The 16,801-nt window shown below is 33.0% G+C and overlaps 2 protein-coding genes across 4 annotated transcripts in view; one reads left to right on the top strand and one right to left on the bottom strand.

Moving 5' to 3' along the window:
* LOC126741967 (zinc finger-containing ubiquitin peptidase 1-like) overlaps nt 1–10,910 on the top strand; it is a 65,120-nt gene extending 54,210 nt beyond the window's left edge. For both annotated transcript variants that reach the window (XM_050448467.1, XM_050448458.1), the window contains exons 10-12: nt 10,033–10,317; nt 10,367–10,494; nt 10,551–10,910. In XM_050448467.1, the coding sequence (XP_050304424.1) occupies nt 10,033–10,317; nt 10,367–10,494; nt 10,551–10,881 (744 nt within the window). In that variant the 3' untranslated portion in view covers nt 10,882–10,910. The remainder of the gene's footprint in view (nt 1–10,032; nt 10,318–10,366; nt 10,495–10,550) is intronic.
* LOC126741954 (protein ELYS) overlaps nt 10,895–16,801 on the bottom strand; it is a 70,377-nt gene continuing 64,470 nt past the window's right edge. For both annotated transcript variants that reach the window (XM_050448439.1, XM_050448445.1), the window contains exons 22-26: nt 16,652–16,743; nt 16,445–16,594; nt 11,216–11,386; nt 11,084–11,157; nt 10,895–11,027 (exon numbers count right to left, since the gene is read on the bottom strand). In XM_050448439.1, the coding sequence (XP_050304396.1) occupies nt 10,974–11,027; nt 11,084–11,157; nt 11,216–11,386; nt 16,445–16,594; nt 16,652–16,743 (541 nt within the window). In that variant the 3' untranslated portion in view covers nt 10,895–10,973. The remainder of the gene's footprint in view (nt 11,028–11,083; nt 11,158–11,215; nt 11,387–16,444; nt 16,595–16,651; nt 16,744–16,801) is intronic.

Genomic DNA, 16,801 nt, shown 5'->3' with positions numbered 1-16,801 from the left:
TTTGTGAGGTACAAGCATTTAACAGCCTCAATTTTTTAAAAAGAAGCAGGCAGAAACTACCTATTTTATTACAGCTATGCCCCAAGGCTACCTCAGCCAGGCGAGACATTACATGGACACAAATTCGTCACAAACTTTGGAGGTAAGGGGGCGAATCAGTGTGTTGCCGCTGCCAAACTTGGAGGAACCACCACACTTATTGCAAGAGTAAGGGAGAAACGTAAAACTTATTATTATTTATTTATTTATTTATTATCGGAATCCATTTACAAAAGTGTTACATAGCATACCCATACAAACATATATATTCAGATACAAAACTATCTATAAATCAGTGAAAGGCGCAGATGAGTTAATTAATCAAAGCCCCTATGAAATAATATTCTTTAACTGCCCCTTAAAAGATGTTCGTTAGGGTCCGTTAAAGTTAAAGGGACGTCTAAAAAACGATTTTTTTTTGAAAATTTTTACATAGAATGCTGAGTTTGAACATTTTATTGATAAAAAAGTGAGGATGAAGTAAAAAAATGCAAAATTTTAAAAATTATAAAGGATTTTCTACTTACGTATGATTCACAATTACACCCGGCTTATCTACACTCTATTTGCGTCTAGGCATCACGTTGACCATTATATATTTATTTATTTATTTATTTACGGGCATTACCCATTTTTACAGAAATAGCATAATTTACAATAACAATAATTTATAACCTCAAACAATTTATACTTAGTATTATTTTATATAATTATCATTTGATATTCACAACCCATCACTATCACAGTCATAGAATAAAACAGGATTAATAAATAATGGCAACAGGAGAACTTAAAAAATATACAACAAAAGAACACAATAAAATTAATTAAATTCAGTTTTCACTCCCTTGAACCCAATTATCACCTCCAAAATTGGTTTAAACCAGCACACAATAGTATGAAGTATGAATAGTATGTACACACAATTAAACAGAATAGCAAAAACCCCACAACAATATACAAAGTCACACATGAAAATCCTCAACAAACTTAGCAAAGCGCCTTGGACTTATATTGAAATCTATGTTCAGAGATGTACTATTATTTGCAAGCCTGGCTGATCTAGCAATAAAGCTATTGTACTTGATGTTTGTTCTACAGAAAGGTTGGTAGAAAAGGCTGTTTGACCTTGTATTTCTCGTAGGTATTGCTAGACCTATTGAATATAGCAGGTCTGGTGAATCCACAGAAGCAGTCCGAAGGTTATACAAATTTTTTAAATCCCGTTGTTCCCGACGAACAACAAGAGGAGGAAGACAAAACAGCTCATACAGAACCCTGTAATCATAATGGTAGTTGTCAACAGGATCAATTTTGGATTTAAATGCCAGGTATTTCAGCATTCTCCGTTGCACCTGTTCCAACCTGTGAATATAGCAGGCATAATGAGGACTCCAGACTGAGGAGGCATACTCCAACAAAGGTCTGATCAATGTACAGTAGAGCATGCGGATAGCAGGGGTATTTGTAAAATCTCTTGTGCATCTCTTGACAAAACCTATTATTTTAAGGGCTTTTGTTACTATCTCAGATATATGAAAGCTAAATGTAAGAGATGAGTTGAATATGACTCCAAGGTCCCTAATTGTTGTCACATTCGACAAGGGTCTATTGCACAAGGAATATGCGAATGTTGTGGTATTTCTACGCTTGGAGAAGCAAATACTATAGCACTTGGCTGGATTCAAATCCATGCAGTTCTGAACACACCACTCTTCCAGTCTGGAAAGATCTGACTGTAGATTGACACAGTCATTAAGAGAGGAGATAGCTAGAAAACATTTCAGGTCGTCTGCAAAACATAAGAATCTGGAATATTTAAAACATGAGTGGATGTCGTTCATAAAAACATTAAAAAGAAGCGGCCCCAAATGTGATCCTTGAGGAACACCTGAGGGAACGCTTAGCTCATAGGACATGAAGCCATTGACCCTTACAATTTGGGACCTATCTGATAGGTAGCTGCGAAACCATCTCAAGAAATTTCCCCCTACACCCGCGGCTCCAAGCTTACTCAAAAGTATCTCATGATTGACCCTGTCGAACGCCTTCGAAAAGTCGGTATAGATAGTGTGAACCTCGCCACCCCTATCCAAGACGCTCGCCAGATAGTCTGCATAAGTCAATAGATTAAGCTCTGTTGATCTCCTGGTCTTAAAGCCAAACTGCTCTGATATAGTGGTGGGACCCAAAAATGATGTAAGATGTTGTGTTACAATTTTCTCGAATAGTTTTGGAATAGCGTTTAAGTTGCACACTGGTCTATAGTTGCTTACGTCGCCCTTGTTTCCTGCTTTATGTATAGGGGTCAAGTAGCTTGTCTTCCAAAAATCAGGGAAGACTCCCAATTCTAATGATTTATTGAATAAAATAAAAAGTGGATGAGACAGAACATAACTGCATGATTTAAGGATGGAGGGTGGTATGCCATCTGGCCCTGGACCCTTATTGGTGTTCAAGCTGCAAATTTCATTGTATATTGTAGAAATATTTATGTGAAAATTGCTTATGTTGATATTATTGAAGGATAAAGATTCAGGTACAGGGTAGTTTTTGGTTGAATAAACTGTTTTGAAGTAATCAGCAAAGAGATCAGGTAGGGCAGGACCAAGAAGGCAATGCTTATCATTATAGAACATTTCTGAAGGTAGATCATTTCCTAGTCTTCTAGAGTTTACATAAGACCAGAACTTCTTTATGTTACTGTGATCAACTAAATTTCTTTCTGATTCGGAAACATATTGTTCAAAACAGACTTTTGCAAGTAATTTACACTCTGATCTTAAGCTTGAGAAGGTAATATAATCATCTCTGGAACCCGAATCTTTGAAAACTTTATGTGCCTGTTTCTTTGAAATTACCAAATTTTTAAGAGCTGGAGAAAACCACTTTGGAAAGTGCCCGCGAGACACCCGTTTTAAAGGTACAGCAATATGTATAACTGAATAAAGTATATCATAAAAAATATTTAACATAATATCTAGGGAATCCTGTTGAAGTACATAATTCCAATTAACCTGTCCAAGAAGTTCATTAATTAAATAAAAATTTGCTGAATTATAATCATAATAATATTGATTGTTAAATCTACCTGGATGATTAGTATGTCCTCTCGAAACAGTAATGGATGTAAGGAGGGGTGGATGGTAATTGTCCTGTGGAACCAGAGCATCATCAGCTGCCGTGACCTCTGCAGACAAGGTACTCTCACAAAAAATCAGATCCAGTGTATTCCCCAGGTGGTTTGGAATATTATTCAATTGGTATAGATTGTGGAAACTACATAAGTCTGATATCACTTCTATGGACTCGACTTCCAGAGGGCAAGCACCCAGTGCACTGGTCGCTTGAGAACAAAAGTTGTCTGATGACCAAATTGCTTTTGGCAGATTGAAGTCCCCGAACAGTAGTAATGGGCACTCCTGATTCCCAGAGAAAGAATCGATCTCTTGGCTGAGCATGTTGTACTTTTCTGAAGGTGATTTTGGAGGGAAATAAATACAGCCCACTATGAACTTTTCTAGCCCAGAGCCTACACTAACAAATAGCAGTTCAAGGTCTGTTGACAAGTTTATTACAGCACTAGATAGTTCCTTTGAGATCGCCACCAATACTCCACCACCTCTTGAGGAGGTGCTAGATTTTGCACTTCTGTCAGTCCTAAAGACATTGTACTTATCCAAACCAAGCTCTGCATCCGATATATCAGCCGAGAGCCAGGTTTCACTTAGTAAAATTATGGAGTAGCAATTAGAGATAATGTTACTCTGGAGAACTGACAACTTAGTTCTCAATCCTCGAACATTCTGGTAGTAAATATCTAGGTTTTGCTGTCTATGGGATGGTTGCTTTGTTGTAGAAGGCCCGTTTATTAGTTTTTTTTCTTAAAAATGTATGGGGTACCATTACGATACCTAATGGATACATTTTCACCCTGGGCTCTCCGGCTACTAAGCTCAACTGACAATTTCTTTTCAGCATCCCTCTGCTTCATGGTGAGATCAAAGTTCAAGAAAACATTCTTTCCTTTAAGTTTAAAGCGATTCCTGACAAGATTCATGACATCATCTGGTGATTTGAGAGATATCCTTAAAGCCCGAGCCTGATTTGCGTTAGGTTTACCAATCCGAGAAAAGTGTAACACCTCTGGGGGATTTTCAGTGAGATGTTTAAATAGTTCTTCGACCTTTTTCTTGTCCTCACCCTCAGGTAAATTAAAGAGCATTAGATTCTTTGATCTCTTCTGCCGCTCCTGCCATTCCAGGATAACTTCTTCCTCTGGAGCTTGGCTTGTAATTGGTTGTGCAGAACTATTTGAATTATCCTTAGCTGCATTCTTTAAGCCTTCTATTTCCGTTTTAACTAGAGATTTGGTGTCCTCAAGACTTGCTGAAAATTGGGATTTCATTGTTTTTAGGTCATTCGAAAAAGACCTCATAAGATTGGCTGAATCCAAAATTCCCTGTGTACTACTTTTTAATTCGGTAAATTCAATCTCAAGAGCTGTGACACGGTTAACTAGTTGCATGGTTTCATTTAATTTTGGCAAGCACAATTTGCATATATAAGGCATAACTCGGCTGCTCATGACGATGGCCCGAAGTTCAGTGGTACTAATTCCTAAATATTTCCTGCATAAAATCTTCTTACAAAAATCACATGGGTAGCCAAAAACATCGTTTGAATTTTTTGGCTCTTTCAGCACACAATCCTGAGAGCAGGAGGAACATATGTTGGACATTATAAGTTATGAAGAAAGATTCAGATTCGCCAAATAATGTAGGAAAATGAAAATAACGTAGATCATGCAAAAATTGGTACATGCGAAAACTGCGCGTAAGTTCGTCCGTTGGTCTTTTTATCAGTGCATTCCTTTTTTTTTTTTTGTTGGAATTGCAGTAAATTTCAAAGAGCAAATGATTTTGGTAGTTGTTTATCCACTTTCTAGTAACTCGAGATTAATATTAATACACAATAATAGTTTTATAATATCGGCGAAAAAAAGCTGCACATTATGACACTAAATAACCTGTGTTATTGGGAATAAAACTATCACAATTTGTCAGAATATCGGGAGTAAGAATACCGTGCGACCGCGCGTTGTATATATGATATATGCTATTAATTTAAATTTAAAGCCTTAAGTAACAAAATTCTGCAACTTAGAAGGATTTACATCACTTCTTTATGTGATAAACACAAATTTCCATTCACACACAAATCAGGAATATCAAATATGTAAATAGGGATTTATTCATAAATAAAAAAAACTGTCAAAATGTCACATATTTATTGGGAGTGGCTACTGTACTAGTACGATTATCGTAATTTTCTGTCCTGTCTCATTATAGGTAAGTATTTGTTAATTTATGTAATCATAAAATATGCACACGGTGCAAGGCAATGGCATGGGGCGGCAGCCCCGTGTGCGCACATGGGACTGTGTGGTTGGCGCACACGTGGAGTTGGGATTGCAAAAAGGTATTGGAACCTTGGGTTGGCGCTAAATAGTGGGTTGGGTAGTCGTTTGAGCCCTACTTAGTGAATGGGATAATAATTAGAAAATGGGAATTATAGGCACCCGCCCCGCGTGTTTGTGCCTATAATTAATATTTACTTATAATTCCTATGCCTTATTCCTATTCCTAATGCCTATAATGAATTTAAAGATATTTATTGTTTTGACTATAAGTTAATGTACATTAAACCTCATCGTTATTATTTACCTATAAATAATTAAATATTTCAAATTATGTTTTTTTTTTCAAAATGTATATTTATTAAAAATATAAAATTACATAAAATATCAAATAATTTAAATAAATAATACCTATTTTTTAACACCTGATAAATGTGTTTTTTTCATGTAATGTAAAATCTAACTATATTATGCCTTTATTATCTAAAATTGAGTCCACAGCCAACCCATCCAACTAAAAAGTGTTCCAGACAAAACCAAAAAATACTACTGGGGACATGTGAAGCCACTGCCATTTTTGTCAATAAGGTTGTTGTTTTATTTTTCTTGTGTGTAAATTACAAAATATGTAATTAAAAGGGGTACAAAGTGATAAAAGATTATATAAATTTACAATAATAACCCCCAAAAAGTTCCAAAATTGCCCCAATATATATATTTTTTAACTATAGCAAAATCAAGAGCTAAAAAACCTTGTGCAAGTCGGCAATAGTTACGTATTTAACGTATGTAGAAAAACCGTCATAATTTCCAAAATTTTGTATTTTTTCCAATCATCCTCACTTTTTTATGAATATTTTGACCACACTCAACATTCTATGTAAAAATTTTCAAAAAAAAACCGGTTTTTAGACGTCCCTTTAACTTTACCGGACCCAGATGTTATCCTAGAGTCAAAAAAGTTTATCTGTCCTGACAGACCATTAGCACTTCGAGCTATTCATGTAATTGGCTCATTAATGCCATAATTGGTATGGTGGAATGGGACTGAAAATATTTCTGATTGTCTATTCAATCTGGAAGGCACCCTAAGTTTAAAAACAGACAACATAGGTAGAAAAGTATAAAGAACCGGCTGCTCAATATGCGCATAAACCCATTTTTCAACACAAAATTGATAGAAAATCCGGTGGCAGAGAGAAAAGACGAGCGCAATATATTTTCTCTCGCCTTTTATTAAAGAAACCGCAAGAACAAAGCAGCCGCCGTACTTCGTTTCTTTGTACCTGCCGGGGATTTAGAGTCCATTTAGTTAGATAGGAGTCCTAAAATGAGAGAACATGCCAGTGACGTAAAATGCGCACAAACCCACTTTAAACCAAAAAATCAATAAAGGGGAGGCCCCATATTTCCCTGATTAGGTTTACTTGACCGTGAATACATGCATCTCTCTCTTTCACAAGGAAAAAGATAAAGTCGTTATAATAGTTATACCTCTCCGCTTTATTCATCACAGTACCCTTGGAAGTTGGATGGTGTTTCGCAATAAGTCAGTGTCGTCGCACTTGGGAACGCGTTGAGAGTGTAGAGTGTGCGTGTAAATTCAGTTTAATTTGTGTTTACCTACTTTTTTCTTCCAATTTTCGTGTGTTTGAATTTAAAGACTATTATTTTGTGTGTGTTTGTTACTACTAACGTATTAAAGGTAAGAAAATGTAGTAGTTTTTTTAAAAGGTATCTTACAGTGCAAATTAATAAACCAAAAGTGCAACTCCAAAGAAACAAAGAATTTACATTAACTTTATTTTTGAAGTTTTTTGATTTTATTCATATTGTCTGTTTTTTTTTCAAAACATGTAAAAATAAGAACGAATGGTTATTCAAATCATTTAGTTAGTTTATAGATCTATGTAAAATATTTAACTGTTTTGTAGATGTCGCCAAAGAAATTAGGTACGAAAGGGCAAATAATACATAGCCAGGGAAGAGAAATTATTGCCAATGTAGCAGAGTTTATGCATAAAGAGGCAGAAGAAGGATTAACTATTCCTTTAAAACGCTTTAGGTAAGTTATCCAGCGGTTAAAAAATCACAGATAATTAATTATTGTTAAAATAATGTAACATTTAAATAAAATATTATTTACTTATAATTAACATAATAAATTATTAATATAACAATATAGATATTTTTCTGGCTGTTTAAAATATGAAATATAAAACAAAATTAGGTATACAAAACAGCTACATTACTGTTTTTTATGATATAGTTTTTATTTCTTTGGTAAAATTAATATACAGTGCTTTTCTTTGAAGTCCCCCCCCCAATTATTTTTTGAACGGGTCAAAAAAAATTTATTACATTTATTATTTAAAAATTTATTTATTAAAGGCGATTACCATGACGACATGAATCATGCAAATTTCATGAAATGGGTGGAAACCCAATTACTTCCGAATTTGCCACCAAATTCGGTCTTAGTTTTGGACAATGCATCATACCATAATGTACAAGTAAAAAAGAATGTTACCTCAGGAAGTAAGAAGCAACTCATAATTGATTGGCTTAAGGAGCATAATTTAGAACATGACGAGAAAATGACAAAAACGGAACTTTATGAAATAGTTCTTCAAAATAAAAGATTTTATTCGATAAAGTGCAAACTTGACGAACTAATGGAAAGTCACGGACACTCAACTTTGCGTTTGCCTCCATACCACCCAGAATTGAACCCCATTGAAAAAATCTGGGCCACTGTTAAAAACTGGGTAGCAAGCAGGAACACAACTTTTAAGTTAGCAGATGTAGAAGCTTTGACGAGGCAAAAATTTGCAGAAGTATCTGTCGATGATTGGAGAAGCATTTGTGACCATGTCGACAAAATTGAAGACAAATATATAAAAGATCATAATCTTTTTGATGAAACTTTAGATTCCCTAAAATTTACGGTAAACACTGGCTCATCAGGTGAAGATTTGGAAACGAGTTCCGACGAATCAATTATCAGCAATGTGGACATTTTGTCAGATAGTGACTAATTTAATAATATGAATATGTATTATATACCGTAATAATATTATGTAGTGTTTTTATGAGCAGTAAAATTTATATACCCTTATGTGGAGTTTTATTTTTAATATCTTTAATAGCTGAAGAAAGAAAAGAAATAGATGTTTTAAAACATATTTTAAAAATTAATTTTTGTTTTAAATATTTTTTTTTTATATTTTAAGATTAACTGATTTTTAAACAAAAGTATTTCAAAGGACATAATCTTAAATGATGATTACATTAATGAATATCAAATAATGTTCGTATCATAATGAGTATAAAAAAAACATATGTATTTCTTTAACACGTATCGTAAACGTTATTTTGAGTATCTAAAGTAATATATGTATGTAAAGCTAACACTTATATCCACATACGCATAAATAAAGCAAAGAAAAGTTTAAATTTATTTAACAGTATTTTAAACCCCATTTATTTAATAATATTTTAACACAATACACCCCCGGCACTGATTGTTTAGTCATAAACTAGAATCTACGCTTAACGATAGCCAGCTTAGATGCGCGAAGTCTGACGTCACCGGCATGTTCTCTCATTTTATGGACTCTAAAGCCTATGACATAGCCTGAAGGCCATGTCAGGCCTACTCAGTGTCGTCTCGTACGGGAAGTGAGTTAATCGTGTTATAAGGCATTTAAAATCTGTTGTGTGTTTTTTTTAAAGTATAATAGTGACATAGACTATAGTTTTTTTTAGTTAGACTATCCAATTTTTATTGTAAAAGGTAAGTAAAATTGCGGAAATTTCGAATGATGAGTGGATAAATATTTGCAACCATATAAACAACATAGAAAAACAATATTTCGAAAGTCATCACCTTTTTGTTGAAGCATTGGATTCTTTAAAATTTACAGTAAATACAGGCTCATCTGATGAAGAGATCGAATGGTCTTCATGGGATGAATCTGGTTTAGGTTGTAATACACTATCTAATAGTGAATAAAAATATATAATATGTAAAATAATGAAATAAAACTTTAAGCTTATACCAATTTGTTTCTTTACACAAGTCGTTTAAAATATCTAATCCTTAAAAAAAAAAATGCGAATAAAGAATAATTTTCAGCTACCTATTTAAAGTCCTGTTTTAAAAATAATTAGCGAACTGCATCCTCCTGTAAGTAAAACTATTTTTTATGGGCACATCACAATGCTAAAAAATATAATTTTAATTTATCTACATTTTTTTAAACGAATCGCGGAGCAATTAAATTCAAATATATGCATTTTTAGTTGGTATTTCAACTAAATCAAACGCACTTATAATATCACTAGCTATACCTACTAAAAATCTAGGGCTATTTAAACTCTAGTACAAATAAATATTAATAGTTTCAACAAGTGTGCCGCCTCCACTGTCTTCAGACCTCGACATAGTCGTCTGACCCGATCGATAGAATAACGAGATGCGCGGATTTTGCCGCCTGTTGATGTCACCGGTTCTTTATAAACTTTTCTAACTATACTTTACTAAATTTAAATAATAATTGTTTTTTGTTTAGGTTGGAGATGATGTCTGGGGGCCCAAATACATTGAAAACCTTAAAACCGAAAAGGTGAATGTGGATCATGTGAAAATAACTGAAAACTGTAGCAGTGGCATTGCCCAAATCATTGTGGCTGACTCAGGAATGAATCAAATAGTTATTGTAGCTGGTGCCAATAGTAAACTTAGCTTAGGGGACATTGAGGAGGCAAAAGAGCTGATTAAGTCTGCTAAGGTGCTTGTTTTACAACTGGAGACTCCTGTGGAAACTGCCATAGCTGCTATGAAGCTTGCTAGAGGAGTAAGTCTTAGAATAATAATTTGTAACTGCTTAAAGTAGTTTTTTTTAGATATCTATATTAAATGGGGCACCTGCTCTGTCAGAGTTTAAAGAAGAACTTATAAAGTTGCCCACTATTTTTTGTGTCAATGAAAGTGAAGCCTCTACTTTTACAGGGCTTCCAGTGAATAATGAACTGTAATAAACAGTTAAAACAATGATTATTCATTAATTAATGTGAGATTATTTTATAGAGAAGCTGTACTAGCTGCAAAGTTTCTTATAACCAAAGGCTGCCAAAGTGTATTAATTACTTTAGGAGAACAAGGTGCTATTTATCTTACAAATGACCCAAATAAGCCAATATTGAAGACAACAGCCCCTAAAGTGACTGCTATGGATACCACAGGGGCTGGAGATGCTTTTATTGGAGCTCTAGCCCATTGTTTAGCTAATAGCTGCGACATGGAAGAAGCTATTCAGTTTGCTTGCGGGGCTGCATCAGACAGCGTAACGAGATTAGGGACCCAAATCAGTTTTCCTGATATAAATATGCTTAAGGAAGCTGGAATAAAGATTGTTTGAAAAATAAAACAAATTTATAAATAACGATAGTTTATTTTTACATTGATAAAAAAAAACAAACCAGTAACTAACATTTGGAACTTAAAACTTAATCATTTCTTTCCTTTGTGCTTTCCTTTTTTTGCAGAAGAATCTGAAGATTGTCCCTATAAACACAAGTTGTATATTATTTCTACAAAACCTTCCAAAAAAAAAACATTACCTCGTTGCTGCCCTTTTCCTCCTGGATCTCTGCCAGTCGCCTACTCCTGGTGGAACTCCTCGCAGAAGATACCGCTAGAAGATAACGCATAAACTAAAAGAAAACGCACTTTTTCTTCAAAAAACAACTTACAAGTGTTCGACTTTACTGAACTGATTGAGGCACTCCTGGCCCGTTTGCCTCTCGGTTTACTTTCCGCCTCTTGGTCAGTCTTCGATCGTTTCGGAGGAGTCGAGTCGATACTTTGTTCAGATGTTACCGATACGGAATCGAAAGATTGTTTTCTGGGTCTCAGTTTTTTTCCTGCGGATAAATGATTGTAGAATTGAATCTAGGGTTGTTAAAAAGTAATAGGTAAAATTGCTAATTTTTATAGCAAATTATATATTATTTGAAATTGGAGTATTGCTAAAAGGCTTTTGGTCAAAAGAATGTGTTTCTTACTGAATTTTCTTATATGAGAACGATTCTTATTCCTCCAAAAGTGTCTAAGAGGCACTTTTAATCATTAATGGATATTTTGGGCATAATTTAGGAGCCGCTTAGAATATTTTTTCATAATTTTTTTATACTAGCATTAGGTTAAAAACAAGAATCTGGGTTAAGTATTTAGCGCCCTTTGGGCTTGGGCATTTGTTCATAAAATTTTCACTATTCTTAGCCTATTTTTTAAAATAATTTTCATATTCCTAAAAAGGGTTTTGCCCAAAGAAAGTGTTTCTTACCGAATGATTTCATATAAGAATAATTCTTGTACCTCAAAAACTGCCCAAGTTAAAGACATTTTTGTTACTGACGGTCATAAATAATAAATTTTCACTATTCTTGTGAATATTTTTATAAAATAATAAGATTATTATTCACAGGATCTTGGCCAAAGAAAGCATTTTCATAAATAATTTACTGTTAGTTAAGATTGTATAAATTTATTATTTTTAGTCTAATGACTACCTATTAAATTAGAAACCGTAATGATTTCATCCTAATTGATGCAATACTCTACAGATGTTAAACACTATTGTGAATAAAAGTTTTGTTAAAGTTTAATCATTTAAAAGATTAGATTAATTAAAAATTTTGTTCTAATTGCTTTATAATGAATATTGTTTTATTATATGTATTTTTTTTTGTTTTCATACTTATACAATATGCCTTTAAATGTTTATGTATGCAATTACATTATAGTTTTTTATTATTTTCTTTGTAGCTTTTATGCTAAATAAATATACATTATTATTATTGTATCTTAACAAGAAAGTAGGGCAAAGGATACCAAGCTTTTGACAAAGACTGAATCATCCAGAAGCTGTTCCTCATCTGTGGCTCTTATTTCATCTTCTTAACGTGTAACCCTGGATAAGGGACCCTAAACAAGTACCAGCTTTCCGGGTCAAAAAGCACATAGAATCTGCAGTAGGCAGGAAAAAACAGTCAAAAATTGGCTCTCTCACTCACAAGATTATTAACTAGAAAATTCATTTAGGAGGGGGAAAATTTCTTAAATATTGTAAAATTAATTTCAGAACTAAAAATGCAAAATCAAAAAAATCGATTTTTAGCCCAAAATTTACCGGATAACGCAAGGAAATCCTTTAAAAAAATAGATTTTTTGGACCTGAGAGGAGCTACAATTTGCAAAAAAATTAACCAATTTTATCTATGAAGATTTTCGAGAAAATTCACGAAAGCCGATTTTCATTATTTCCTAATTTTCGTCTGGAACTATGAGGAAAATTCGTGTTTTTACTATTGCTTTGGATTCTATATAAGGATCCCTAAAAAAAGCTAAAATCCCTTTTTGCCCTAAATTACACAGTAAAGGAGCTACGGGCGATTCTTTGAAAACAGCCCAAATTTAAAGCTCAGAATCGAGAAATCGAAATTTTCAATAAATGAGAAAACAAAATGACTACGAGGTAGAGCATTAAATTACCATCAAAAAACCCTTATAGCATTTTTTTCTAAGATTCATAATAATGGCACAAAAAATTTTTGAAAATTAAAATTATTCAAAAATGCCTCAAAATATTGCTATAACTCAAAAAATTTTCTCGGACCATGTGGTCTGAGGGAGAAAAATGCGTTAAAATTGCTATAAATAAGTTTCTTGAACCAAAAAATCAATTTTTGGGTCGAAATTTCCAGAGTATACTCCCAGGAAAATTCTTTAAAAAATGGTTTTAATTTTTTTTTTGGAAAATCTATGAGGCTGAAAGAAAAATCGTTTTTATAAAAGTGGTTAGGCCTGAGAGGGAATCCAATTTGCAATATACTTCATAATTTTATCTATGACCATTTTCTAGAAAACATTCTCATTATTATTGGTGTTTTTACTATTACATTCAGTTCTATGCCAGAGTGCCTAAAAAAAAAGCTCAAATATCTTTTTGCCCTAAATCGCAGATTAAAGGAGCTATGGGCGAATATTTGAAAACAGCCCAAATTTAATAATATAAAATTGCCCACTATCTTATGTCTTTATGTTTTAAAAAGCGTTTCTTACGTAATAATTTCATATATAAGAATAATTCTTATACCTCAAAAACTGCCCAAGTTAAAGACATTTTTATTCTTCTATTATTCTTGAGAATATTTTTATAAAATAATAAGATTATTATTCACAGGGCCTTGGCCAAAGAAAGCATTTTTCCACAAATAATTTCATATAAGAATTTTTTTTGTGCCCTAAAGTTTTTCTCAGTTACGGGCAATTTTAAAAATCAGGGTCGAAGAACCACAAGATTAGAGGTTTTAAAAATCTCCTGGATTTGAAAGAAAATTCACAATTCTTGAGATTTCAGGGGTAATTTGATATTGCTTGTATAAAAGACATTTGAAGTTACTTTTTAATAATAGTAATAATCGTCTTTTATCCAAAAAAACAACAGATAGACAAATATTACAAATGAAAAAGGAGAAAAGGGCAAAGTCTATCCTAAGGTTACTCAAATTTAACCCTAATAAATAAATTTTGGTAATCATACACAATAATATTAAGAATAATAAGATGAGATATTACAAAGAAACAATTGTTCCCACTACAAAAAATACTTATAACTTTCTTTATACCGAACACAAGGGAGAAATTAAACTCACAATCTGCACCAAAACAATACTGCACTAGTAAAAGACTTTTTGTATGTTCTTATATTATGTCGAGGAATAATATATTTAAATTTATTTCTGGTATTTATATCATGGACGTTCAAATTGGTTTTAAATTAATTTTTTTAGAATTAAACCATGCATAAAAACACCCAAATGTTGAGTTCTACGATTTTACATATTTGACCAGTTCAACTCATTAATTTTATGTGGTACGCGATCTGATTTTCTTCAATTAAAAATTAGACGATACATGTAATATGCACCTTTTGAATACGATATTGTTCCGCATGACGAAGACAAGGGCTCTAAATAAATTCAGCATAGTTAAACTGGGAAAGTACAAGAGTTTCACATAACATTGCCATTAACTTGATACCTAAAAGGTTTCTGTTGTAATATAATTGTTTAAGCGATATATATGACCTTTGTAGAAGTTGCTTAAAATGATCGAAAAATTAAGGTGACAATCAAGTATAACACCCAGATTACGAGCAGAATTACAAAATGGTAATATTTGCTCGTCTATTTTGATTTAAATGATATTTTTTAAATATTCGTTTTGATTTTTTTTTGCCAAACAGCATAACTTTTGATTTTGATGGATTCAGTTGAAGGCCGTATTTTTTAGAGAAATCTTGTAGGTTGTTTAGTTCATGATTAATAGTTTTGTTACAAGTAACAAAGTCTTTTAAAGAGAAGTGATAGTACATCTAGGTATCGTTAGCAAAAGCTTGTATGTTTCCTACATGAAGAGAGCTTATAAGTTTAGACGTGTAAATAATAAAGAAGAGAGGACCAAGGATAGAGCTCTGAGGTACTCCGGATAGTATGGCACTAGACTCCGAGTACACACCATTAACAAACACTTTTTTTGACCCGTTTGAGAAATACGATGCAATGAGTGACGGTGATGAGTCGATGTCAAAACCGTAATATCTTAGCCTTGCTAACAAAAGTCAATGATTTATAGTGTCTAACGCCTTGGAGTAATCTAGTAGTATAAGAATACTTTCAAGTCCATGATCCTCAACTATATCATCAGTTAACACAGCCAAGGTGGAGGACTAGGAAATTTTTTGTAATTTCTTGAGATTTTAATTAATCTTTATATTATTAGATCATTACTGGACATCCATGGCCTTAACTTGCCTGAGAATGATTTAGCAGTAAAAACGTGAAACTGAATCAAGGATTTGGGTAGTAAGCCTGTCTTGTCATTAATTTTCTCAACTAATTCTCTCGAGCATATTCTCTAAAATAACTTGAATATTCTTAAAAAGTTTTTGGACAAATAGAGAATATTTCTTACCAAATAATTTCATATGACAACGATTCTTGTATCTTAAAAACTATCTAAGCTAAAAGTATTTTTGTCAACCATATTCTAAGAGCCACCAAATTTGAATTTTTTTGGAACCCACGGCAACATCAAGATTTTTATTCATAAGGGGAACAGTGTTATATATAACTTATATAATATTGTAGCGAAATTTAAAAACAGTCTTTTATTGTTAACGTCAAAAACTATAACCTAACTCGCCTTGACTGTCGTTTAACTCCATGGCATTTGTTATTTCCAAGGTAAAAACTGAATAAAATGTCACGAAACGTGTCCTTTTTAAAGCCCGATAGAACAATTTCTAAATATTTAGAATTTTCTTCATGCCGTTTTTGCCGAAAGAGACCAATAATTTAATGAGAATACTGACAGTCAAGACTGTAAAATTCAGGAATTTACAATGATATAACCTAAATTGGTGCTAAAATGGGGCTCTCAAACAAAATGAACTACTTAAAAACTAGACACTATAGAAAAAAATATCAAGAACCCTAAATAAACCCTACTAATCAACTTTTAACTACAAAGTATGAATAAAATAGAACAAAAACTAGGAGTATAATTTACGTATTTACATTTACACAATAATACCGGAATATTTTCATAACTTTTCCACATCACTACACAGGAACGCCTGAGGATGAATTTTAGAGGAGAAACGTGATTCTAGATCAAGGTTTTGAGTAGTTAAAGGCCCTTTTGAATGGAGCATTTTTTCATATTCTTCACTATTCATGAGAATATTTTAATGAAATAATGAATGATGGTAATGAAAAGGACCATTTCTTACCAAATAATTTCATATAACAACATTCTTTGTACCTTAAATACTTTCTGGAGTTAGAGCAGGATTTATGAGGAGATACTACATTTGAAGCTATGAACTAATTTTCTCTAAATATCTTTAAACTTACGTTCAAATCCTGTCTCTACTGAGTCACTTGCTTCCAGTAAGTTCTCAGTCTCCTCCTCGACTTGATTTATAGTTTTCAACATGCTCGCTTGCTTCCTGGTCAATCTCCTGGAAGTCGTGTACTCACCCAAACTGCTCCTCGGCCTATTACCTAAAAAATACCCCCTTAAAACCCTCGAAATAACCAGAAAAGTGTGTAAATGACTACCTGTGGATGTTCCTGGTTGTTCTTCTATAGGAGGCAAAGGGGTCTTAAGGGAGCTGCCCGTCACCGATTCGTCTAAATCTATACTTTTACTCCTAAAAATGCTTAAAAATTTTAAAAAACCACATTGCCAAGTTTATAAAACGAGTTATA

Source organism: Anthonomus grandis, chromosome 1 (genome assembly GCF_022605725.1).
Source record: "Anthonomus grandis grandis chromosome 1, icAntGran1.3, whole genome shotgun sequence".
Classification (NCBI taxonomy): Eukaryota; Metazoa; Arthropoda; class Insecta; order Coleoptera; family Curculionidae; genus Anthonomus; species Anthonomus grandis.
The sequence above is the reverse complement of the archived record's forward strand: the minus strand, read 5'-3'. Positions and strand labels throughout refer to the sequence as shown.